The sequence below is a fragment of the Panthera pardus genome, unplaced genomic scaffold (assembly GCF_024362965.1).
Source record: "Panthera pardus isolate Hobbes unplaced genomic scaffold, ASM2436296v1 HiC_scaffold_6, whole genome shotgun sequence".
Lineage (NCBI taxonomy): Eukaryota > Metazoa > Chordata > Mammalia > Carnivora > Felidae > Panthera > Panthera pardus.
The window spans coordinates 18254933-18280533 of NW_026526991.1; the positions used below are offsets into that span (position 1 = coordinate 18254933).

At 46.1% G+C, this 25601-nt stretch overlaps 1 protein-coding gene across 3 annotated transcripts in view; it reads right to left on the minus strand.

Annotated features, from left to right (window-relative positions):
* Positions 1–25601, minus strand: part of STAB2 (stabilin 2) — a 164681-nt gene that overhangs the window by 76444 nt on the left and 62636 nt on the right. For 2 of the 3 annotated variants that reach the window (XM_053895982.1, XM_019446618.2), the window contains exons 16-27: positions 23413–23466; positions 23032–23112; positions 20992–21144; positions 18205–18267; positions 15266–15352; positions 13894–13980; positions 12451–12562; positions 10327–10507; positions 8162–8255; positions 6765–6923; positions 3774–3869; positions 1700–1795 (exon numbers count right to left, since the gene is read on the minus strand). In XM_053895982.1, coding sequence (XP_053751957.1) covers positions 1700–1795; positions 3774–3869; positions 6765–6923; positions 8162–8255; positions 10327–10507; positions 12451–12562; positions 13894–13980; positions 15266–15352; positions 18205–18267; positions 20992–21144; positions 23032–23112; positions 23413–23466 — 1263 coding nt within the window. The remainder of the gene's footprint in view (positions 1–1699; positions 1796–3773; positions 3870–6764; positions 6924–8161; positions 8256–10326; positions 10508–12450; positions 12563–13893; positions 13981–15265; positions 15353–18204; positions 18268–20991; positions 21145–23031; positions 23113–23412; positions 23467–25601) is intronic. The other variant, XM_053895983.1, reaches the window with a different exon arrangement.

Genomic DNA, 25601 nt, shown 5'->3' on the forward strand with positions numbered 1-25601 from the left:
TGCATTTCTCTACCGTGGAATGTGTTAATGAACATGTATACTGAACCGCTGCGGTGGGCACCAGGTTGGAGTGAAGGGAGGGTAGAAGACACAAAAAGGAAAAGATGACTTCTGCCCTCACACAACTTTTACTTGTTTGGGGGAAGTTGAGACTTTGAAGGCAGTGCCATTAGATCAGTGACATGTGCAGGTGTGGTAGGGGAAACCCTGCTCCTGAGTTGAAAAAGACCAGGTTCATTTCCTGAGTCTGCCCTTTACTACCAGTGCGATCTTGGGCAAGTCACTTAACCTCTCTGAGAACTCAGGTGTCTCGTCTGAAAAATGAATATGATGATGCCTTGCTGCTGGGGTTATGAATGCCACATGCATCCGTGTAGGGGACAGCATTTTAAAACTATTAAACACCATGAAAATGGCCACAATGGTTATCACATGCAAATATGCACAGAGGCAATAAATCTTAGAGTTGTCTCCACTCCTTTTTGAAAGTAGTTGAGGTTATTAAATGAGTTAGTAAATACCTATCAGCGAATTAGTAAACTGACAAGGGCAAGAGTTGAGATGCATGAGTGATCTCCTGAGGGGGCTGCTCCAAGGGAGAGGGGGTGCAGGTGGGACGAGAGTTGATGGCAGGAAGACGGGGAGAGGAGGCCAGGGTCTGTGGGAGAGGCGAGTGGAGCAGGTAACCGGATGGCTGGGCTAAGTGAGTGGAGCCCGCGTAGAGATGCCCGGAGCGCCGGGCTAAGTGTTTGGACCTCATCTTGCTTTCTGTTGAGAGGGCATTGTGAAAGCAGAGTGTTGGGGCTTAGGTTTTAGGATGCGAGGCTCATGGGCAGTGAGAAAATGTTGGGTCACCCCTCCATGATCTGGGTGTCAGGAGCTCCTGTCCCAACAGGGTGAGTAGAAGGAAGAGCGTAAAGTGAAGGGTGGGCAGGACCCTGAAGAGGCAGGAAGGCCGAGGGCCAGATGGGCCATCAGCCCAGGGGAACGCGGGCTGGGGCGAGGCTTGGGTGGGAAGGGGTCGCAGCCCTGGGGACTGTGGGCCCGGTGGTTTCAGCAGAGAGGAGGGGCAGGAAGCAAAGTGCAGCAAGTTGAACAAAATGAAGTGAGAACATTTATCGATTTATTTCTCATTCAACAACTCTTTGGAAACACTGGGAGCGAAGTAGGAGACAAGACAAAGATCTGCCCTCAAGCGTTCACAGTCCTGAGGTTGGGGAGACAGACCACGTCTGAGCGAGGACAATTCGGTGTGATGTGCATGGCCCTCTCCCTGAGTACTCGGCCCTGGTGGTTAAGTGCCTGAGCCCTGCGCTTACACAGCCTCGGGCTGGATCCCCCACTCTGCCGCTGAGGCCCGCGGGCAGGTTAGCTTAGATTGTCTTCTAGAGAGCTAGCAGGGTCAGTTAGCTGCTCATTAGGGAAGTTTGCGAATGGGAAGAGGTAGGACACCAAGAAAAGAAGTCCCCCTGCTTGGTGCATAGAAGGTACCAAACAAAAGCGAGCCCTCAGCAGCCTTTAGGCTTGTGACCCACAGAACACATATGACATCTGCACGAAGCAGCTTGCTTCGTAGGGAATTTCCTGGAGCAAATGATTGGCAGAGCACTGTAAAGGCATCCTAGCGAAGAGTTTTGTTTAGTTTCTAAAAGACTTTTGTCTTTATTATTCTGCACAAGAGCTTGTCTTGCTTACTTACCACGGCTGCATTTCCATAGCACAGAAGGCCATCTCCGTCATAGCCCTCTTGGCAAACACAGCTCCAGGTGCCAGAAGAAGTAAACTGACAGGTTGCCTGACAAAAGGAAGAGAAAAGAAAGAATTGGCATTCCTCACAAAAGATGTGCCTCGAGTTACATCCGTGAGCCCTCTGGCTCCATCTAAGGTGGGAACGTGCAGCTCTGGGGTTGGAAGATGTTGGGAGTGACCCACAGACCCTGCCCTGTAGCAATGAAAGGTTCCTGTCTACACGATTGGTGCCTCGCTGCTGGGCTATGAATGTCACATGCATCCATATAGGGGACAGCATTTTAAAACTGTCAAACACCATGAAAATGGCAACAACAGTTATCACATGCAAATGTGCCCAGAGGCAATAAACGTTAATCACAATTACATTCTGTCCTTTCATCCTTCTCAGATTGAGCCTATGAAAGCACAGGACACCACGTGAATTTGAATTTCAGATCAACAAATACGTTTTAGTGTAAGTATGTCCCGTGTAATGTTTGGGGCACACTGGCGCTGAAGAAGGATTCACTGAAATTCAAACTTCGCCGGGGACGAAGGGGCTCTGAAATTCAAACTTTGCCAGCTGTCCTGTACTGATTTTATCTGGAATCTCTATGTTTCCTCCTCCAGGCTTTGGAAGGAAGTGAAAGTAGCAATAACTTCCCATGTTTGGATTGTCAGGACTTGGTTGGGCTTAAACGTAGCAAGAATGTTGGATCTCCTTCAGATTTATGAAGGGCTCGCATGATTCTTGAGAAATAGATACTGTGGGGCATCTCTCCCATCTTTCTTCTTTAACAACTACTCTGCCCCTACCCTGGCAACCATGTTCCCAATATGTCGTCACCCTCCCTGGCCATCATTGACTGGCTCATACGTGGACACGTGGACTCCTCTGGGTTTGTCAGATCCTTTCTTCTTTGGGGGTGGAGGGTGACGTTGATCTAAGAAAAGGGAGCTGTGTACCCCCAAGATGCAAAGAGAAACATTAGAAGTTGGGAGAGAGGGAGAGAGAGAGAGAGAGAAAGAGACAAAGAGGAAACAGATGCACAGAGAAAAGCAACATGAGAGATCACATAGTCTCAGAGGATTAGAGGAAGAGGCTGCTTTGACCTTGCTGTCTTCAGGTTTTGATTCTGGGTCCTTGGGAAGTCTGCTTGTATTTCCTGCCATGGTGCTACCCTAGGGTACTCCCTGAAAATTCCTTTTTTGCGTAAGTTGATTTGTGTGGATTCTGCCCCTGGCCTTCAAAAGCACTGTGACTAAGGTGCAATCTTCATCGGTTCCGATGTCAGGTGCATAATGATGCTCTTCTGCAAGCCTGTTCTTCCATAATTTAGACACAAGACACACTCTACCCTTGAATGGGCATTGTCACCAATAATTTGTGGTAAACTCTGTTATGACATTCGAAATAGGAGTCCAGTTATCTTGTTGGTTCAGAATCGCTGGATTTAGCAGATAAAAAATTACCAAGTTGAAGGTGAACTTTGGAGAGGGTATGAATAATTTTTGGTATAAATTTGTCCTACACAATCTTTGGAACATACTTGTGCTGCAGAATTTTTATTTATTTGAAATTCTGATTTCACTGGGGACCCTGTGTTACATGTTGGTTCTTCCAACACTTGGGTTGGGGCGAAATTTGTAAGAACTACTCTCATTTTGCTTGGGGACTCTCTTCAGGGGGAGAAAATATTTTGTTCATTAGTAGGTCCAAATAAGAAGTAATCTAGCTTTCTTTCTTTCTCAGGTAACTTATTTTCTTTTTAAACTTTAAAAAAAAATTTATTTATTTTTGAGAGAGAGAGAGAGAGAGGAACAGAGTGTAAGCAGGGGAAGGGCAGAGAGAGAGGGAGACACAGAATCCGAAGCAGGCTCCAGGCACCGAGTTATTAGCACAGAGCCCGACATGGGGCTCAAGCCCACGAACTGCGAGATCATGACCTGAGCAGAAGTCAGATGCTTAACCGACTGAACCATCCAGGAGCCCCAGCTTTTTTTCTTTTTAAGGTAAGGCTCAAGAAAATGAAGTAACTCACCAGTGGATGACATTTCCCAGTTTGTTCCAAGCACGAAGTGATTTCTTCGCAATCAATCCCATTGCCTCGAAATCCTTCCTTGCATTCACACTCATTCTGTAATTCCAAGCACAAAGGGGAGACGTGAAAACAACTGCCTTTCATGCCTTGCCATCATGTGGCCTGAAAACTGAACCACGGAAATCGTAGCTGCTTGGCCCTCTGAGAAAACAGAACGAATGTCTTTCATTTGTTACACTTCCAATTCCAGAGTGGCTGGTCTGCACATTCTACGTTACATTTCCCAGTCTGATTGTTTCTTGCTACTTCCTTTTTAAATTCATCATCCCAGAAGGGCCATACGTGATATAAGACAGCCCATTAAGTTGTGGGAAGAAATGAATAGAATTTCTACTTATGAATTTTTATCTTTAACAACATAACTATTATTTGCTATGTGTGCACTATAAGGTAAATATGTGTAACTTAGATGCAAGTATATGTGGACAGTAGCACCTAAATACGTCTTTACGTGATAGGGCAAGACTTTGTCAACGTGGGTGTTTAATCTCCTCCACTTAGTATTGGGGTAGCACTTTCTCGCACCCCTACCCTGACATATTAAGCCAAATATGGTTTGTCTTTTTATTTGTTTATTTATTTTAAAGTTTTTAAAATTTATTTTGAGAGAGAGAGAACCAATGGGGAAGGGGCAGAAAAGGGAGGGGTACAGAGGATCCGAAGCAGGCTCTGTGCTGACAGCAGAGAGCTGGACGCGGAGCTCAAACTCACAAACTGTGAGATCATGACCTGAGCTGAGATCAAGAGTTGGACGCTTAACCGACTGAGTTACCCAGATGCCCCATGGTTTGTCTTTTAAAATAAATATTCATGGTAATTAGGATTTGTGCCTACTTGGAATATCTGTTTTCAAGCCAACTAGTAACTACTGTGGGCATCCTAAATATGGTCTATTTTATTTCTTACATGGCAGTATAAAAAGACCTTTCTCTTCCTCCATTTCCCACATCAGGATGCCTTTACAATTTGTCCACAGAAAGAAAGAGTAGAGAGGGGATAGATACTAATATGGGTGGAGCTGGGTATTCCTCACCACCCTCAATTCATACGTTAAAATCTTGACCCCAGTACCCCAGAATGTAACCTTACTTGGAAATAGGATTGTTATTATATAGTTAGTTAAGATGAGGTCACACTGGATGTGGGTAGGTCCTAATCCAATTAGACTGGTGTCCTCATAAAAAGGTGGGATTTGGACACAGACAGGCACACAGGGAGAACGCATGTGAAGACGAAGGCAGAGGTCAGGATGATGCACATATAAGCCAAGGAATGCAAAGATGGCCAGCAAACTAGCCAGAGCTAGGAGAGACGCACAGAACAGATTCTTCTTCACAGACCTTTGAAGGAACCAAACTGCCTGCCCACAGCTTGACCTTGGACCTCTAGTCTCCAGAACTGTGAGACAGTACCTTTTTGTTGTTCTATGCCACCCACCTAGAGATACTTTGTCACGGCATCCTTAGCAAACTGATAAAGATACCAAGACATTTTTTTTTCTTTCTCAGATGCAATCTGGCAATTCAGGTGAGTCAAAATGAATGCAATTGTTTGCCAAATGCTTGGTGAGATGTAAGACAGCGGCGAGCTCTTCCAAGGAATAGGACTTTCCATGGCTATAATCACAGTACAGTCGTCATCACCTCTCCAGAGCTGACTGGTCCTAAGCAGTAGCTTTCTCTGCTTCAGTCTCCCTTACATGAGGTTAAGTGAGAGTGATTGACGGACTGTAGAGTTCTACTGAAACTTGTACGGTCAGGTGGTGACTAGGAGTGGGGCTCTGGAGTCTGACTGGGTGTGAATCTCGCACCATGATTTATTTTCTATGTCATGTGAGCAAATTATTTAGCATCTCTGTGCCTCAATTTCCTCTTTTGTAAGATGGAATAATGCCGGTACCTATGTTACAACAAAAGCAAAAATATGCAAGTGGGACTACATCAAACTAAAAAGCTTCTGCATAGCAAAGGAGCCCATCAATAAAATGAAATCACAATCTACTAAATGGGAAAAGATATTTGCAAATTATATATCTAATAAGTGGTTAATGTCCAAAATATACCAAGAACTCATACAATGCAGTAACAAAACAGTAAACAATTCTATTTAAAAATGGGCAGAAGATCTAGATAGACATTTTTCCAAAGAAGATACTCAGATGGCCAACAGGCACACGAAAAGATGCCCAACATCACTAGTCATCAGGGAAATGCAAATCAAAACCACAATGAGATGTCACCTCACACCCGTTAGGAGGCCTATCACCAAAGAGACAAGAGATAACAAGTGTTGGCGAGGATGTGGAGAAAGGGGAACCCATGCACTCTTGGTGGGAAGGTAAACTGGTGCAGCCACTATGGAAAACAGTACGGTGGTTCCTCAAAATATGAACACTAGAGCTACTATACCTTCAAGCAATTTCATTTCTGAATATTTATCCAAATTTGAAAAGATATCTGCAGTCTCATGTTCATGGCAGCATTATTTATAAAAGCCAAGATATGGAAGCAACTCAAGTGGCCATTGATAAATGGAAAAAGAAGATGTGAGATATCTATCTATATCTATATCTATATCTATATCTATATCTATATCTATATCTATATCTATATCTAAATATTACTCAGCCATAAAAAAGAATGAGATCTTGCCATGTACAGCAACATAGATGGACCTCAAGGGCATTGTGCTAAGTGAAGTAAATCAGACAGAGAAAGACAAATACCATATGATCTCACTTATATACAGAATCTTAAAAAAAAAAAAAAAAGTACCCACGTCATAGGTTTGTTGTGACCATTAACCCATTCTCCCCTACTACAAAGGATTAAAAAGCTGCAGTAAGTTCCAGCCAAAGTGCTTCTGTGTCTAGCGGGGAGAAGTCACTGCAGGAGTCCTGCTCCTCTAGGCTCTCTAGTACGTGGCACCTACCTGCCCGGGGCCCACATACAAACAGGTTGCATTGACGTGGCAGCCACCGGTGCCGGGCAACAGGCAGTTGTTGATCTCCGAGCAGTCTCTGCCGTCCCCGGTCCATCCCTCCTGGCACACGCATGTGTGGGTCCCCGGGCCGGTTTTGATGCATTCTGCCTGCAGGAGGAAAAGAAGCAAAATCTCTGAAACCTCAGAGCCACATGATCCCAAAAGCCAAAAAAGGAGGTACATTCTAGAAACGGATGTTTGCATGGAGTGCAATAGAAACAATTATTTCTGTATGCACTGTATCCTATATGCACATTTGCACTGAGATCCACAGAAAAGGTGAGATGATTTAAGGAACAGAATTGCTTGTTGTTGGCCAGCCAATGACCATCACCATGAACATCGCTGTCATTTATTGAGCCAGGGACTGTTGTTAGTGTTTGGCTGGTATAAGCCATCATCTTGAGGAAGGTACTGTTATTGTCTGTGTTACAGGTAAGGAAAGTAGGCTTAGAGGAGGTAAGTAACTTGCCTCTGGTCACACAGCTACAAAACTTCGCAAACTCAGGTCTCCATAATGCTGAAGACCAAGCTCCTAACCATGGTACCAAGTCCAGACCTGTCGGGATGACCACCTTAGGAGGCCGAAAGGCAGCGCGAGAGGAGAAAGGTGCTAGGTATGTTGTTGAGTGGGCGGGACTAGCCCAAGGGGCATCTGGTGGGGGTGGGGCAAGGCATTAACATTGAATTTCACCCTCAGAGCCAAGAGAAGTTACCGAAGGGGTTTCAGCATGGGAGAAACGCGATCTGATCCACCTCAAGTCACTGTGGCTGTGGGTGGGCCATGAATACTTGGTGGGTGGGCCAGAGAGGTTCTAAACTGTGGGTAAGGAATGGAGGTGACTCCGGCCTGGTGGTGGTAATCAAAAGGTATTCTGAAGGCAGCGGTGGGCTTGGGCTATACCTCTGGGCTATATCCAATAATAGAATTTAGTTTCTATTATTGTCCCCAAACCTCAGTTTCTTCATCAGTATAATGGGGATAAGAACATCTGCCCCGTTGGGCTGGCGGGGAGGGAAGAGCAAATGAGATCAGGTGCACTCAAGTCTCTTGTAAGCTGTAATATTTGAATCAGTAGTTTAGTACTAATAATCTCCAATATCTGATCCTCAGGCTGTGCTTTTAAGAGCCCAAAGACCCGCGCTCCTGTGGTCCTGGGACGTCCCTTGCACATGTGGATTTAGGAATGGAAGCTCACAGAAATCACCAGCACCGTCTTCAAAGCTTCAGGAATCCAGCAAATCTGCTAACACGAAAAGCCATCAGACACCACTCTTTTTGGTAAGGCCTTCCGTCAGGATTTCCTAAAACACCAGGCCGCTTGGAAATGAAGACCAACACTCACATTGTGGCTGCAGCCCCCCGGGGTGAATCCTGCGCAAGGGTCCGTCTCTGAACAGAGGCTTCCGTCCCCTTCGTATCCTGCTTTGCAAACACAGCTGCGAAAGAAGAGTGAGTGCACAAATTCAGCCCCAGACGTGGAAGCAGTCACTGCCCAGGAGAAAGCCGGCCAGCCAGGGCTGAACCGGTTCCTGGCCAGGCGCTTGACAGTTTACCCTTGTGGAGGGAGCCAGTGTGGTCAGGTGGTCACGGGCACTTCGGGGGGTCTGCAGTCAGACACGGCTGGGTGGGAAGCCAGGCCCCCCACCTCATAGCAGTCGTGTGACCCTGGACGAGTCCCTTAACTTCTGGGAGACTTTGTTTCCTCCTCGGGAACGAGAGTCTAAAATCTCGCTCCCAGAGCTGTGGAGATGAGATCAACACGTGGAGCCTTTAGCAGGGCACCTCCACACGCTTGCGTCTCGTGAGGCCCCACGTCTGGCAGCTTTCCTGCTTCCACAGGGCTGGAATCTGCCTCTAGCTTAGCATCTGTGGTTCTGCAGAGAACAACTCCCGTCCCTTCTATGCAATAGTTTTTAGCGTACTTGAAAATGACAGTCAGATGAGACCTCTCCTCTCTCCCCTCTCTGGTCCCTCAGATTTTCTTTTTTTGGAGCAAGACACTCTCAGGAGTCTGATTCCATGAGAGGACATAGTTTACTGACCCATCACCCTTTCTTTCAGACACGCATTTCAAAATGTCCCATCATGATACTTTAACTATCAAACACGCCGTTCATTCATTCTTTCATTCCACTAATAATTTATTGAGACCCTTCTGAGAGGTGCTGGGTCGCCTGTGGCTTCACCCTATCCCATGTCACTGTGGCAAATTCAATCATATGTGCTTCACAAAAACTTAAATAGAATTGTTTTTCTTGTATCAAGGCTCCTGGAGGAAAAAAAAATACTTAGTCTGGTACCCACATGAAAAAACCAGACTGATGGGTTCCAACACTATTTGATTTACCTAAGTTTATATAGTATGTGCAGACCCATGTTGATAGCCCTTTGTGGGTGATTTCAGAGGTTTTAAGGACAGTTTTGATAACTTGTGATTTTTGACTTATGCATGGATGTAGATCCTAACTCTCAAGGCAGATGCATTTCTATTGGACGACCATGGAGGAGAAGACACAGTCTCTGGGCCCACGCTGCCCACAGTCTAGTGGGGGAGACAGATCATAAGCAGGTAAGTAAGTAACTACGCAATTGAAAATTAAGAAAAATGCTTTAAAAACAAGACCAAGAATACTAGACATTCTCTGCATCTCCCAGAATATTTCTTGGGTGGTCACTGACTTTGAAGCAGATTTTCCTGGAGAGGGAAATCTCCTCTGACATTGCCCCTCCCACATCTCTAAGCCCACTGCATGATCTAATGACCAAGAGCCAATTTCCTATAAGATGCCTTTAACAGGGGAGTCATTATTAATGGCTTTAGGAAGTAAAAGCATTTTTATTTATTTTTTTATTTTTAAAGTTTATTTATGTATTTGAGAGAGAGAGAGAGAGAGAGAGAGAGAGAGAGAGAGAGAGCGCACACAAGCTGGGGAGGGGCAGAGAGAAGGAGAGACAGAATCCCAAACAGTTTCTGTGCAATTAGCACAGAGCCTGATGTGGGGCTCCAACTCACCAACTGTGAGATCATGACCTGAGCTGAGCTGGAGAGTTGGACACTTACCTGACTGCGCCACCCAGGTGCCCCAGTAAAGGCATTTTTAAAGGGTTGGAAAGTGGTGGACAAATGTTCATTTCTTTGCATAAGTGGTGATAATAATCATAGTTTCCATGACTGAACACCTATGATGTGCTAGCCCTGGTGCTGGGTGCTTTTACATTCAGTTTTTATAATCTCCAGTGCCCTGCTACGTAGGCAACATCATCCTTACTGTACTGATGAAGAAAGTGAGACTCAGAGAGGTTAAGTGGCTTACCCACGGTCATACAGCTGGTAAGTCTCAAAGCAGGGGGTGCTGCAATTTGAACCCAGCTCAGTCTGAGGTTTTCTCCACAAAAGCCACACTGGCAGCCAGAGAAAGCAGGGCTTTGTTTGCAAAGAGTGTAGTTATGGGTGGGGTCTATCTACAGGGAGCACAGTGGCTGTGGGCTGTTAAGGGTGGCGCCTACCTTGCCGTCCCATTGCTGTATTCACAGGTGGCGTGGATATGACAGGACTGTACGTAGGGCCCGCAGGTGGAGGTCTGCTTGTGGCAGAACGTCCCTGTGGAGCCTTCTCTGCACGTGCCGGCCAGGCAGGCCCCGTCACTGTCGATCCTGTTATTGCATGTTCCGTAAATGCACAGACATTCTGGAAGGGAAGGAAGAGGGACATTGAGGGGTTGGGGGAACGAGTGTAGCAATGGGACACATGAGGTATAGAGGAGAGAGACCACCTCCCCTCACCACCCCTCATGCCTACAGAGAAGAGAAGAACGTGGGGCTGAGCCTGGGGAAGGCTCTGGGGCTATTTCTTAGCTTGTCAAGTGTCTCTCAGTGTGCCTGAGACAGGGAGCTTGGCTGTCCCATCAAGGAGGGGAATAACACAGTCTCAGAAATGCTTTGCGTGTGTGTGTGTGTGTGTGTGTGTGTGTGTGTGTGTGTGTGTGTGAGAAAGAGGCCAAGGAACTCGGTCTTCATTTACTTCATGGTTAGAGAGCTTAGTTTGGAAATTTCTGACCTTTCTAGAATCTGTAGAAGGGGTTTCTCATGCCAGCATGGCCTCTGATGTGCAGCTGACACTTGCTCCTCACTCTCTAGCACAGCAAACCAGGATAACTGATAGTCAGTATCTGTGCACTGACCTCGTCCTAGGCACTGGGCCAGACTTGAACTGCACCATCTCATGAACAGTCACCAGCCTCTGAAGGTGAGTGCTTTCATCATCCTCATTTCCAGGTGAGGAAACGGAGGCCCAGGGAGGCGAAGCAAATTGCTTAACTTGCTGCTAAGTTTTCAAACAGGGACTCAAACTTAGGCCTTCAAATTTCATTTCTGTTCGTGCCCAAGTGCCGACACAGTAGGTCAGTGTAGTAGCTGGTGTTCCACATGCCTGTTACCAGTTTCCACTTGAGCTGTTTGCTTTGCTTTTGATTACAGGTGCTTAAAAATTGCAATGTGGGCTTCAGACTCAGGCTCCAATGCATGCGGGAGAGAGAAGAAGGAGGGGAAGTTTCTCAAACTTCAGTGGCAAGGATTTGGGGATTTGGATATGATCAGAAAGGAAGGCATCTATGGTTCTGCCCCAGGAGGGCGATGGGAGAGGGATTCCTGTGGGTGCTTGGAGCCAATATCCAGGACAGGGAAGAGAGCCAGAGTGAGAGGGCTGGAAAAGCATAGCTGGATTTAAAACAAAAGACTTTTCATAAACTTTTAAACCAGCCAGGGCTTAATTGGCAAGGGACAGGGGGCCAGAAGGAAGGGGAGGCTCTCCCACCAGGGATGGCAGGCAGCCACAGAGCAGGACGAGAGGCGTTGGTGTAGGCAGCCCCCACCAAGCCTTCCCTGACCTCGGCATCCTGCCCCACTGGCCTCATAAAAATGCCAGCGTTAGTAGGCTTTGGAATAAAACTTTATTTTTTCCCCCGAGAAACCTTATTTGGCACAAAGAACAGTGGATTAAGATCGGCAGCCGTGCCCCTGCTGTGCTCTAATGTCTTGGCCATCTTCAAAGGTGGCTATGAAGATCAGACAAGGTAAGAGAGGGGAAGGGCTGTGTGCTTTGTAACAAATGGATGAGTTAGTAGTGAGAGTAGTAACAGCTCCATCTACGGATTTCTTGCTGGTGCAAGCTCTGTGCTAAAGCCTTAAATTATGATCTGACTTCATCAAAAACCCATGACGTGGGTACCAAACTTCATTTTATAAATGGGGAAATTGAGGCTCGATGAGAGACTTTTTCTAAGGTCACACAACCTGTCAGTTGCAGCGTGGGGATTTAACTTTGGTCGGCTTGATCCCACAGCAACTCCGATCTAATCATTTTGTTCTTTCAAGTTCTAATCTTAGTGAAGAAATATACGTCGATATTTATTTTGGTAGATCTATGTATCTCTCCTCTTAAATATATACATGATGCAATTTTAAAAAGCATGATGCATGTTTTCAAGATTATGTAACTGCATTTTTGTTTAATGCCTGGCCAAGGGGCTGTGTCTGCACTATTGCTTTGCTGCAGTGCAGCAGGGATCCCGGCTGAGGGATCCTGGGATCCTGGGCTCCTGAGCAGGAGGAAGCCTGGGAAGTGCCACTTACTTTTGTCACACCGGGGTCCATATTTATTGGGGTCGGAGCAGAACTGGCACTGGGAGCCTTGGAAGCCGTCCTGGCAAATGCACGTCCCGTTGCCATCGAGGCCATCTGCGCACTGCAAGCAAAGGAGGCCCCAAGGGCGTTAGGACAACACTCACCCGTGAAGGAGTCCCAGATGCCATCGTGCCATGGCCTGACTCCTTTGAGTGCAGATTCCATCTCTTTGGGACTCCTTGTAGAAAGCAGAGTTGTATTGGTATCAGGTAGGATGCTAAAACAGCGACAGGCTTGGGCTCCTGAGTTGGGATATCGAACGTTAAGGGAAGCCATTCAGGGAGGAAGGGGGTCGCGGTGGCGCACTGGGAACCTGCAAACAATGCTTGAGGGATGGTGTGACAAGCCACCGACCTTCAGCAAGAAGGCTGGCCGTTGTCTCCATTGCTCTGCTTTATGACTTCAGACAGCAGTGTCTCCCCCTGCAGCGTAAGACTTTTTGCCTTTTCAGCCTTTTCCAGGTTGGCTTTGCAGCGCTCGCCGCGCATCCCGGTGGGGCCCCCGGGCCTCCCGCCGTCAGCTGCAGTAGCTGATTAGTACCCGCTCTGCCCTGTTCTCCTCACCTCGCCTCAACCTGCTCATGAGTGCGGTTTTTCCTTCCCCTCAAAAGGGGCATATTTCAGATCTGGGTTTCTTAAATGCATAGATCTGTAATTTCCCATGTGAACCGTAGCTCGTTTTACCTTTGTTTGTTTAGCCTCCAAACTAGGTGAGTTAAATTTGGGCCTTCACATTTTACTAGGTTTTGGAGGTGGGTTGAAAAAGGCAATCACCCAGGGGCACCTGGGTGGCGCAGGCAATTAAGCGTCTGACTCTTGATCTTGCCTCTCAGGTCATTATCTCATGGTTCGTGAGTTTGAGCCCCACATCGGGCTCTGTACTGATGATGCGGAGACTGCTTAAGATTGTCTCTCCTCTCTCTGCCCCTCCCCCGCTAGCACTCTGTCTCTGTCTCTGTCTCAAAATAAACAAATAAACTTAAAAAAAAAAGCAATCACTGGGCAGTGCTTTTTTTTGTTTGTTTAAATTATCACAGAATCTTAGTTTTGGAAGGAATCTTGGAGGTCAATGCAGGGTACCCTGCTACCTCCCATAAGAGGAAAGTGGGGTCAGAGGGAGCCTTGTTGAGCTATCCAAGGTCAAGTGGTCAGCAGCAGGAAAGCAGACATTGGAACACCACCAGACTCCCCACTCCCCACCCCTGTTGCCCTCTGTCCCCAGATTCCTTCTGCTGCAGAACCTTCTGTTCTTTTAGCAACTGATCTATTTCTTGTACTTCCTGGGAGTAGTGGTTGACACTGTAACACTTCTTGGTTTAGTGATTTTAAAACTTATTTTCCCACTTGACTTAGGACAGGTCAACCTCAGCATTCATGACAAAGTTTTCATTACCTGGCCGTTCCCAGAGCACGGATTCGAGAAGCCTCCTGGACACTGGTTGCAGTCCGGCCCGTAGAAGCCTTTGCAGCACTTTGGTATCTGAAAAACAAAATGCATGTTGCTTTTTGAAACCGCAAGCAGAGTGCCAATTCCTCAAAGGAAGTATATTTTAATTTCCATTATTATAATCAACCCTGTGTGAGGCCGACTTTCTCTCTTGCAGATGACAGCACGGCTGGTGCACAGCCATCTGCTCGCCACACACGTACTAAGGCCGACCGCGTGCCAACCCGGCTCTGGCACCGTGAGAACGAGACATGAAGGCTTGTGCTCATGCAGCCCATGGTCTATCAAGTCCAGGAAGAGACCACAAATTAAAAAAAAAAAAAAGAAAGAAAGAAAGAAAGGAAGGAAGAAAGAAATAAAGAGAGAAAGAAAGGAAGGAAGGAAGAAAGGAAGGAAGAAATAAAGAGAGAAAGAAAGGAAGGAAGAAAGGAAGGAAGGAAGAAAGGAAGGAAGGTAGAAAGAAAGAAGGAAGGAAGAAAGGAAGGAAGGAAGAAAGAAAGAAAGGAAGGAAGGAAGAAAGGAAGGAAGGAAGAAAGGAAGGAAGGAAGGAAGAAAGGAAGAAACGAAGAAAGGAAGAAAGAAAGGAAGGAAGGAAGGAATAAAGAAAGAAAGAAAGAAAGGAAGGAAGAAAGGAAGGAAGGTAGAAAGAAAGAAAGGAAGGAAGGAAGAAAGGAAGGAAGGAAGAAAGAAAGAAAGGAAGGAAGGAAGAAAGAAAGGAAGGAAGGAAGGAAGGAAGGAAGAAAGGAAGAAATGAAGAAAGGAAGAAAGAAAGGAAGGAAGGAAGGAATAAAGAAAGGAAGGAAGGAAGAAAGAAAGAAAGAAAGAAAGAAAGAAAGAAAGAAAGAAAGTTTGCAAGATCTGTAATTGCTGGGAAGACAAAATACTGTAGTGAAATGGTGGCAGGTGGGGACAAAGGTCAGGGGAGACTGGGGGGCCACTGTGCATTGGGTGGTGACAGGGGGTGAGTTAAACACTTGAAAGATGAACCAGTTCCAAGACAATCCTGGAAGAGCTCTCCGAGGGAGGGAGGGGAAAGCGTGCACGTTCTGATGTGGGAGTGAGGGTAAGAGACAGGTCGGAGCCCTGGCAGAGGCTGGGCCATGCGGGAGCATCGGGAGTGTAGGCTCTGTGTTAAGAGCCATAGGGAGCCACAGGAGAGATGGATGCAGGGAGGGGGGTGACCCAGACGCCATGTAGAGTCCGCCCTTCCATTCCCCTGTAGGAAGACATTGCCAAGGCCCCACCAGCAACCTGTGAGCCCACAGACCCTGAGGCCCAAGAGCGTCGCCCTAGAGCTGCCCTTTGCTGCTGGCCTCACCTTCACAGTGGCATTACAGTATCTGGCACAGCCGCTCTTCAGGCTCCTTATTCTGCCAGTGTAGACACATCTGTGTGTGAAGAGCGTCTGGAAGAAAGCCAATGGGAAAAATGCACTGAGTCTGTGTTTTGAGGTCCTCTGGGGGTTGGTCAGCTTCTGCATATACTGGACATCCTACTTCCATTTACTGTCGATGTCAGGGAAGCACCCCAGAGCACACCAGCCCATGTGGCTCCCAGCCAGAGCTCAGTCACCTTCTTTAGGCCTCGGTTACCTTCTTGGTAGAATACAGGCGGGATTTGCACAAATAAGGGCACATTTATCTTTACATCTCCTCTCGTGCCATAGCAGACATTGCCAATCAATCAGGGAACACTTTCCTGTTCATCCAGGATGTGGCTTAGCCTCCCCTTCTGATCAATAGCCATCCCTAAGCTCCTGCTATATAGAAATTTTGGAGGCAGTAGAGTCTCTCTCTAATTTGTAGAAAGATCTACAATCAGGAGTGGTGTGTATGGGTAGGGGGGCAGGTTTAAATGCAACTTTTCCCTCTATAACCCCTGGTGCCTAATCATAATTATCTAGAGCTTCCATTTCAGTGAGAACTTACTAAGGGCAGACACATTGCATATATGAGGTCATCTATCTTTAACTCCATGTGGATATTTTTCATCCCTCTTTGTAGATGAGGGAACTGAGGCCCAGACAGGTAAATCTTTTTTTTCTAAAATGTCCCGAGAATGGGTCTTACCATGTACTAGCTTTAGGATAGCAGAGGCAAGTCACGTAGTCTCTGTGGGCCTCAGCTGCCTCATCTGTGAAATGGGACGATAATGCTGACCCCAGGTTTTATCATAAGCATTTTGTCCCTGGCTCAAAGTTTATGTTAGAGAAACGTTGATGCTGAAGCTTAAGAAGGTAGCACTGAGAATTTCACGGACTATAAAATCCTAAAATCTGAGATATATAAAGGAATTTTGAGGACACTGAGGAAGGAATATTCAGTCCTCTTGTCGGATCTCAGGATAATTAAGCAAGTCTAGATCATAAGAGCCTGCGAAGGGCAGTTTTGAGGCTTTTCTGGTTCTAACCCATGGTCTAATTACCCCTTCTTCCTCTCCTTCTTTTCCTTACTTGGGCTGAGACAATGTAGAGTCATGGTTTTGCCACATATTAGCTGTGTGACCTTGTGCAAGATATTCTATGTTTCCTTACCTCATTCCCAGATTACACGATGGATATAATGATAATATACCTACCTCATAGGTTTGCTATATAAAGCATTTAGAACAATGTCTGGCATACAACAATTACTGATGCTAGTCAACATGATTTCCTCTTTTCTCCTCCCTCTCCATATTCCCTGGTGGACAGCATCCTGCAGGACTCAGCAGTGATGGCTGTACTGAGCAAAATAAATACCTGAACAGCTGTGCCTATTTAATTTTAATGTTTTGCCTTATTAAGTGCTTCTCAGTAGGATTGTGTTAAAGATCTCATGTCCTTCCCTAGTGATCTATGCTAGTGTTGAATGAAACTTCTGGTTGATATGCTCTCTTTTAGGACAAAATTATAGGCAGAAATTTCTCTCATCAATTTTACCTTGGAGCATTTTGCTTTTGCCACCAGTAGAGTCCTTGACATATGAATTCTGGATTGTTATATACTATCTGTTTCCTTGTTAGATTAGAGCTTCTCAACACAAGAACAAAACCAGAACAAAAACAGTAACTCATTTGTCTTTATGCTCTAGGAACCAGCTCTCAATAGATGTGTCCAGAATTCAGTGAAACTTGAAAAGGGTTTGACGGTCCTAACATCATTTTCTTGATAGTCTTTGTATTTCTATCTAGAAAAATGCCTAGGAAGGGCAAACAGGAGTATGCTGTGGCAGAATGTGCCAAATAAGGCCATTTCGGCATAGAGATTATTTTGAAAAACAGCAGATAGAAAAGGGACACTCTGGCTTCTGACCTCCCCATTTCTTTCTGAAAACAGGAGATCAAACTGTCCTGTGAAAGATGCCCTCCCTGCATCAGGACCCAAGAGACATCTTGTCACCAGAGACAGGAAGCTGAAGTCAAGAAAAACCTGCACCAATGGACCTTGTTAAAATAGCTGTGAACTTCCTCCAGCCTCCCTGTACGTTTTCACGACTTTTCCACGATTGCCTCTCTTTAGTCAACCTACTATATAAAAGTTTGGGTTTTGCCGTTTCTTCGCGTCTTCATTTTCCTCAGGGGGCTCCCAAGGAGCATGTTAAAGCTGTGAACTTTCCTCTTGTTAATCCGTCTAATGTTAATTTAATTCTCAGGCCCAGCTGGAGACCTTCAGATGGTGAAGGTAAAGGTTTGCCCCCCCTGCACAAACTTAGGAGGGCTAAGTAGGGAAGGAATGAACCTTTACTGAGTAGCCGCTTGATTTAGGTATTGTACTTGGGTTTTTATCTATGCTAATCCTATTATTGTTATTATTATTATTATTATTACTTACAGACAAAGGAAGTTAGTGTAAAGGTTAAGCAATGCACCTAGGGTTAATGAGCAAGGATTCAAACACAGCTCTGTTACCCTCCCCCATATAGTAGGCTAAGAGCTAGTGTGAAGTTACCCCAGTTGGAATAGATATCTTTTTTCTTTTTTAGTTTATTTATTTGAGAGAGAAAAAGAGTGAGCAGGGGAGAGGCAGAGAGAGAGAGGGAAAGAGAGACAATCCCAAGCAGGCCCCACACGGCTAGTGCAGAGCCTGACGTGGGGCTCGAACTCACAAACTGTGAGATCATGACCTGAGCAGAGACCAAGAGTCAGATGCTTAACTGACTGAGCCACCCAGGCGCCCCTGAATTAATATCTTTTAAGAAGAAAGGTAGAAAGGATGAGAAACACCACCAGTGGGGGTTGCTTGGGTGTTGTGTGGTTTCATGAAGCTGTCACACTCACTGTGCGCTCAGAATTAGCAGGACATTTGCTCCAATACACCAGGGAACAGCTCACACAGGTGCCCTGGAAGGGAAGACAATGGATCAGTACAGGCGCCCCTGGAAGAGGGAGCAGGGACCACCCGATCCAGTCTCATGTGTCCCTCCTACGGAGGGGGTTCCACTAGTTCAACACTCGAGGCCTCTGTCTCCACTCCCCACTGATGCCTCCCCAGCGAGGAGTGAAGTCAGTGCCAGAGGGATTGGGACCTGGAGCTCAGCCTGTTCAGAGCGGCCCACTCCACCCCCACTTTCAGGGTCAGATTGTGGGTCCACCGGCCTCAGGCTTCTGATTGACTCTGTGCCATGTAAGGTGCCCATCCCCAGGGAGGCACTACAGTTGTCCACCTGCTAGGGGTGACGCATTAGTGCTGGCCGCACACTTATGGCCTTGTTCTCCAATTAGCTTCCCACCAATGGAGCTGAATGTTGAATCTCTGCCTTTCACTCCCTTGGGCTTCTTGCTTCATTGGTTCTGAATTCAGGAGGAAGGAGAGGGGTGTGTGCCTCCAAATCTTTCCAGATCAATTCTCTGACCTTCTCTATTGGGCTCTGTGCTCCAGCAGGTAGACGTCAAAGAACGGTCTCTCAGCCTCTCCTGCCAGCTTCTGATTGGTCTTGGCCAATGTGAGGTGCCAGCAGGAGACTGGTGGGTAGGAGGAGGGCAAGATCAAGGTACTTCTTCCCTACATCTCTGCTTGGATATCATTCCTATAGCTCCTGATAGATGTCACTTCTTCCATCCTTCCAGCCCTCATTGGGTTCAGGTACCTCCAGTCCCTTCCCTCCTCACTTCTTTGGTCTTGGGTGGTAATGGTTTCCTGCCATTACTTCTCCTTGGATGCCCCAGCATCACTGGTTTGTCTCCTTAGCCCTGCCCACCTCTCTGTAGTAGTTTCATTAAAGTCTCTTCATTTGAACTGTTGGGATAAGTTCTGTTTCCTGCGGGGGCTCTAACTAGAACAGAGAATTATTAATTAAACCTCTAAGCATACATACCTAAAGGCAGCTATGGGTTCAAGCTGGTGAAAATTGAGACTTCTAGACACTGCCTGCCTCTCCTAGTCTGTGTTGCCCTAAATATTTCACAGAGAATGCATTTGTACTTTTAATAGACCTCATCAAAACCATCCTAAATCAAGTAGAGCATATAGATTTGGCCTTAAACCCAGAGAAAATAGTAAAAGAAGACCATCCTAAGGCAGGTGTTGGCAAGCTCTTTCCCCTATTAAACCAAAATCCTTTGGGTTGCCTCTCAAAGTCACATATTGAGTTGCAGCTGCTTGGGGTGGGGAAGCTCTGAAGTCAATAATTAGACTCCTGTTGAGTCTTTCTGGCAGAGGCCCTAGTTTCCTAAATCTTTCACCTTTGCAATAGAAGATGAGACTATTCTCAGCTGGCCTGTTCTGATCTTCACCCCGGCCCAAGCCAGGTGATGCACCTGCCAAAACTTTTTTCAGAGAATGAACCAAGCATAAATCACTGCCAGAAACTGGCCGTGAAAGTGACTCTCTGCCTCTCTTAAAAGGCGGTGCTCAGAGTTGAATCAAATCCTCCTTATGGTATATGAAGGGCACAGAGGGCTAGTCCCATCACAATATCCTAAAACATATCAGAAGAGCCAGCCACAATCCTGTGCCAGGTGTCCAACTGGCTATTTCCAGCCTTCACGATAAGAAGAGGGAATAAACAAAACCTATAAAATGAGGCCATTATTCCTTGTTCAATGCCCATATTCCAAGGATATTTTGAGAACAATCATTGAAGCATTATTGAAGTGTCCTGAAGAGTATTATTGAGTGTCCCAGACCTACTATTGCTGCAACTTTGGGGGTATGGTTTCCATGGGAACTGAAAGATTACATGTACAGCAGTGTTGAAATTTGGGGTGCTTTGAAGAGAAGCAGCTGAACCAAGTAAGTTGCTATGGAAACAGGAAAGGCCATTAGAGGGTACCCAAGCTCTTAGGCAAACAGAAAGTTTGGCATTTGAAAAGAAGAACAGAAAGATGGTTGATTGGTGAGGCCAGAGCATCTCCCTGAGAAGAAGTTCTATTTTAAGTTTCTTAGAGTAAAGCTATGGGCCTGGAGCAAGGTAGTCCCAGGTGACAGAGACAAGGATTGATCCTGCTTCTTCAAGGGTAGTGGGTTGAATAGTGTGTTCCCCACCAAATTCATGTTCTCCTGATTGAGTCTTTGCAAATGTAGTTAGTTAAGCTGGGGTCATACTAGATTAGGGTCGGCTCTGAATCTATTGACTGGTGTCCTTAAAAGAAGCGAAGGGGACACACAGTGACCTACACAGGGAAGAAAGCCAATGCCAAGGATCACTGGGAGGCAGCAGTAGCCAGAAGAGGCAAGGAAGGATCTCCCTTCCAGAGCCTTCAGAGGGAGCACGGCCCTGCTAATCCCTTGATTTCAGGCCACTGGCCGCCAGAATTGTGAGAGAATAAATTTCTGTTGTTCTAAGCCTCTGAGTTTGTGGTAGTTTGTTATGGCAGCTCTAAAAAGCCAATATAGCTGGGAGGCATCGATCATTGTGGAAAATTCCCCAGTGGAGCCTTCATTCACACTTTATGAAATAGGACCTTGGGTCTGCCTGCCTCTTCATGGAGGCGGAAACCCCTCTGGAATGAGTCTCCTGTGGTGAAATTCTCCTTGTCAGCTTCCTGAGAATTGTGAGAGGAAAGAATGTTACCTACTCTGTGGGGCTGTTTAGGGGCCCCTCTTTATTTTTCTAGTTTCCTTACCAATTTCATCTCTCTCTTGGTTTCATCACATCGGTGAGGCAGAATGGGCACAATGGAGGGAGGAACAAGAACTCCAGTCAGGGTGTAGATTCGACCATTTTTGGCAGTGACTTCAGTGTCTTCCATTGCTACACCATTTGCCAGAATCTGTCCCTGGAAAGAAGCAATGACATCTTTTGTTCTGTCCTGCAGGGCACCAGCAATCCTCAGGCAGAGCTGAGTAGGGGCGACCTCTCTAAAGAGCCTTCAACATCACTTAACTTTTTTTTGAGTGGAAGGTTGCTATGAGAAGGGCTGGGCTCATATTCCAGCTCTATAATGTATTTGCTAAGAGACCTTGGCGTAACTGTTTTACCTCTCTGTTGGCGAATTGGGGATCCATTCATTCAGATACATTTATTGACCTTGTATTAAGCTCTGCTTTAGGTGCTGGGGATACATCAGTAAAAAAAAAAACCCAAAAACAAAAAAAAAACACAAAAAAACCACCCCAAAACCAAAACCAAAACCAAACCAGACAAGTCCTTGCTAATGTTGTAGGCAGGGAGCAGAAAATAAATAGATTAGCAAAGAATTCTGACCTCCGCACCACTCCCCCCAAATCTGCTCCACCTGCAGTATTAATGGCAACTCCATCCTTCTGGGGGGTCGAGTCAGAAGCTCAGGAGTCTTCTTCCTCTAACCCATCAGCAAATTCTCTTGAGGCTTCCTTCAAAATAGCTTCAGAATGTATCCACGTCTTCCCACACCCCTGCTCCTTGGTCTGAGTCACCATCGTTCTTCTCTGGGTTATTGCGATCAGCTCCAGACTAGCCTTTCCTGAACATGCATCCGATCATGTCATCTGCCCTGCTTGAAATCCCCCAGGGCCTCTCATCTCATTTAAAGTAAAGAGTTCTTCGGCCATGTGTGACCTGACCCCACTTCTCCTTCTCCCTCCTACTGCCTTGACTTCTCCTACCGCTCCTCCTTCAACCCCTCAGTTCCAGCCATGATGAGCTTGCGGTTTCTCATCCAGGAATATCCTTTCTTTGTTTCCTGTCTCTAGAATGTTCCTTCCTCCAGATATTCATGCTGCTTGTTCCTTCATTTCCTTCAGGACTTTGCCCTGATATTTTCTTCTCCATGAGGATTTCTTGGGCACTTTATGTAAAATGTCAGCCCCACCCTTGCTTCAGCCCCTTGTTTGTTTGTTTGTTTGTTTGTTTGCCTTAGCACTTACTACTTTCTAATAGATGCTGTGTTTTACTTACTTGATTTGTTTATTGTCTGTCATCCTATTCACTAGAATGAAAGTTCCATGCAGCTAGAGACTTTTCCCTATTTGCTCAGTGGGCTACATATAGGACCCAGAATGATGTCTAGCACATAGTTGCAACTCGGTAGATACAGAAAAGATGAATTGTCATCATCATCATCACCCACAGTGAATCAACAAGAACCATAATCTGCATGCTGTCAGACTTTGGCTGTATTAGCTCAGAGAAGTACTGGAATAACACTGCCTCACGGAGTTTCTTGAATAAGTCATGTTCCCTCCCACCTCAGGACCTTTGCACATGTTCTCCCTTCTGCCTGGAACTCTCTTCTACTCATCTCTGACCAAGTTTACTGTACTCATCCATTGAAGCTTAGCTAATACATTGCTCCCTCACTGAGGACCTCTAGACCCCCAGACTGGTACAGCCTCCTCCTATTGTAAGCTCTCATTATAATTACAATGACACTTCTTACAATTATAATTAAATAATTAACTGGCTGCTAATTCCTTGTTTAAAGTCTGTTTTCCTTGCTGAAATGTAAGCTTGTCTTCTTCATTGCTTTATCCTTGGCATCTAGTTCAGAGTCTCACACATGTAGCTGCTCAGCAAATTAATAATGAATTGAAATAATGAAATGAAGGAAATAGCAAGTGAATGAAATAATCATAAAGATTGTAAGCCCGTGAGTTAGCATAGAGGTAGGATAACATGGTGAACAAGCATAAGCAGAGCATAAATGCATATGAGTCATGACATCTGCGGTAAAATTTTCACCTACGTTGTTGGTTGTGTTGAACTGTATGATCTGGTTGGCCATGCTCCTAATGTGTGGGGTCGAAATGAGAGTGGCCACTTCAAGCTGCAAAAGAGAACAATAGAGACTTTTTGAGCAATGCATAGAGCCCTGATTTTGTAAAGTTCTCACTGGGAAAAAATAGCCTGGAAGTCTATGAAATAAATAATGGGAGCTTTGATGTCATGAGTTTTGTGGCTTTGAGGATTTCTCTGATAACAGGCTCACTATTCATTGCTAAGGGTATGCTCAGGGCTACAGATAAAGAACAATTGTCACACATTTTCTAGCACTGTAATAATGGAATTTAAGAGGGGTCAGATATGTGGAAAGCAGGGAAAAATAGAGCAGGAAAGTGGGGCCAACCTGAGTAAATGGGACAATGTGGTATCTGACGAGTTCCAGAAGCTTCCGAGATCCCTGCAAAGGAATCAAAATACTTCTTTAGTCATTGCAGAAAACACAACTTTCCCCCTCTTGTGGGTACCTCCTCCAGTGACTTTGGACACATAAATAAAAAATAAGAAAAATAAATGACCCATTAACTCTTCACTGGGAAGTGGAAGGTGAGAAAAACGCCATCTGCAAATAGCTAACATTCACCAAATCCCTGCTTTGTGTCAGGAACTGTTCTGAAAACATTATGCACACATTTTATTTAATTTTCTTAAAAACCTATGGGGGAGGGACTGCTATTGACTCATTTTATGCGTGATAACACCGAGTTTTAAAGACGCGACAGAGGTCACAAAGTTAACCTAGGGTATAAGACTAAGAAGTTCTCAGTCACTCTGCTCCATTACCTCTCTGAGTGTCTAAACCTACATTCTGGATTTTCTAAGAGAGGCTCAGTTTAGGATTCTGTTTTCTTTCTCTATAAATAAATGCCTGCTTGTCAGACCACATACTGGTTATTTAGGAATATACAATCCTTAGGAATATGTGGTCAGGACATTTTCCCCTTCTGTGCTACCATGGTACATGGTCATCTCTCCTTCAAAGCCCTTTCCAAGATTTCTCATACTTCGGAAAAACTGTAGCAGCAGAGGGAAAAAGAGAGCCTTGGGACCATCAGCAGGTCCCCACCGGGGTGCCGTGGGGAGAGCGTACAGAGGTGAGGAGCATGGGGAACCATTCTCTCTGGGGACCAGTGGCCATGGCGGTCTACTGCAGGATGTCTGCAATCTCCCAGTAGAGTCAGAGCTGAGAGTTAGAAGCTTCATAGCCCTTAAGTTCTGCTTCTTTATTTTTGAAAATGTTTATTTATTTATTAGAGACAGAGACAGAGAATGCCAAGCAGGCTCCATCCTGTCAGCTCGGAGCCCAACGTGGGACTCGATCCCATGAACTGTGAGATCATGACCTGAGCTGAAGCCAAGAGTTGGATGTTGAACCAACTGAGCCACCCAGACCCCGCCATCCTTGAGTTCTGCTTCTCACGTGGCACAGCCATGGTTACTCTGGCTTGGACAGGAGGAGGATCACAAATCAAGATCATAGTAACCTTCCAGAGGCTGACCATTCTAGGGACACGTCACAATAGAGAAAAGTCCCAGGCCAAAAGAAATCCCTGCTGAATCTGAGTTCCATTCACTCAGACTCCCTTCTGCATTTGTTCTTGGTCCCTGTGCCAGGGGAGTTACCCGCAGGCAGCATCCTGGCTTGTCTGGGACGGCCCTGGTTCACACCTATTATTTTGGCAGCCCCATTCGCTCTCAGGTGTCCCGGTGTGGATGATAGATTGCATGGCCACCACATCTATAAGCCAAAGGCAGTATGCGCAGAGCAGGGTTACCGTAAGAATGTTCAAGTTGAACACCAGGTAGCCAGCCCTGGAAGTGATGTTTTCTGGAGCCCTGGCTCTGTTCCTGCATGGCTTTGAGCAAGTCACTTTGACTCTGGGTCTTCACTTCCCCTTGCAGCTGCTTTATGGTACTCAGAAGTGAGGCCTTGGGGGCAGACGCGATGCTATTACAAGTTTGGACGTTCAGTGGCAGAAAATGTGAGAAAAAGTGGGGACCGCTGGGGAACGTCAGCCCAAAGTGGGCTGCAAACTCTTGCAAGGCAGGGACGGGGCCTGTCTGGCTTATTAATCAGCATCGCCAGGTGGTACAGTGCAGGACCCACAGCGGACCCTGTGTAAACATCTGCGCCAATAAGTTAAATGGGGGAAGAGGTCCTGGGAAGAGCACTGAGCTGGACGTTGGCATCTTGAGTTCTAATCCCAAGTCTGCTTCTGTGACCTTGAGCTAGCCACTTAGCTCCTCTAGTCTCGGTTTCACCTGCAAGAGAACGGGCCTGGTGTGGACCCCTTCCAACCCTCTGATTCTGTAGGAAAGCCTTTATCAGCTGGGTAATTCACTTCTAAAGCCCTACGAATTCATTGGTGTTGGATCCTTTTTACAAGAAAGAGGAGAATAAAAGGGACAAAGGGATGGATGAGCGTCATTCCTGCCATTGTGGAGAGCCTGTCTCCTGTCCCATGGCTGGGAGCCATGAAGGTCATCATTCAGTCCAGCGTGGCTCAAATTGACAGGATGTGTGTCCAGGTGCTG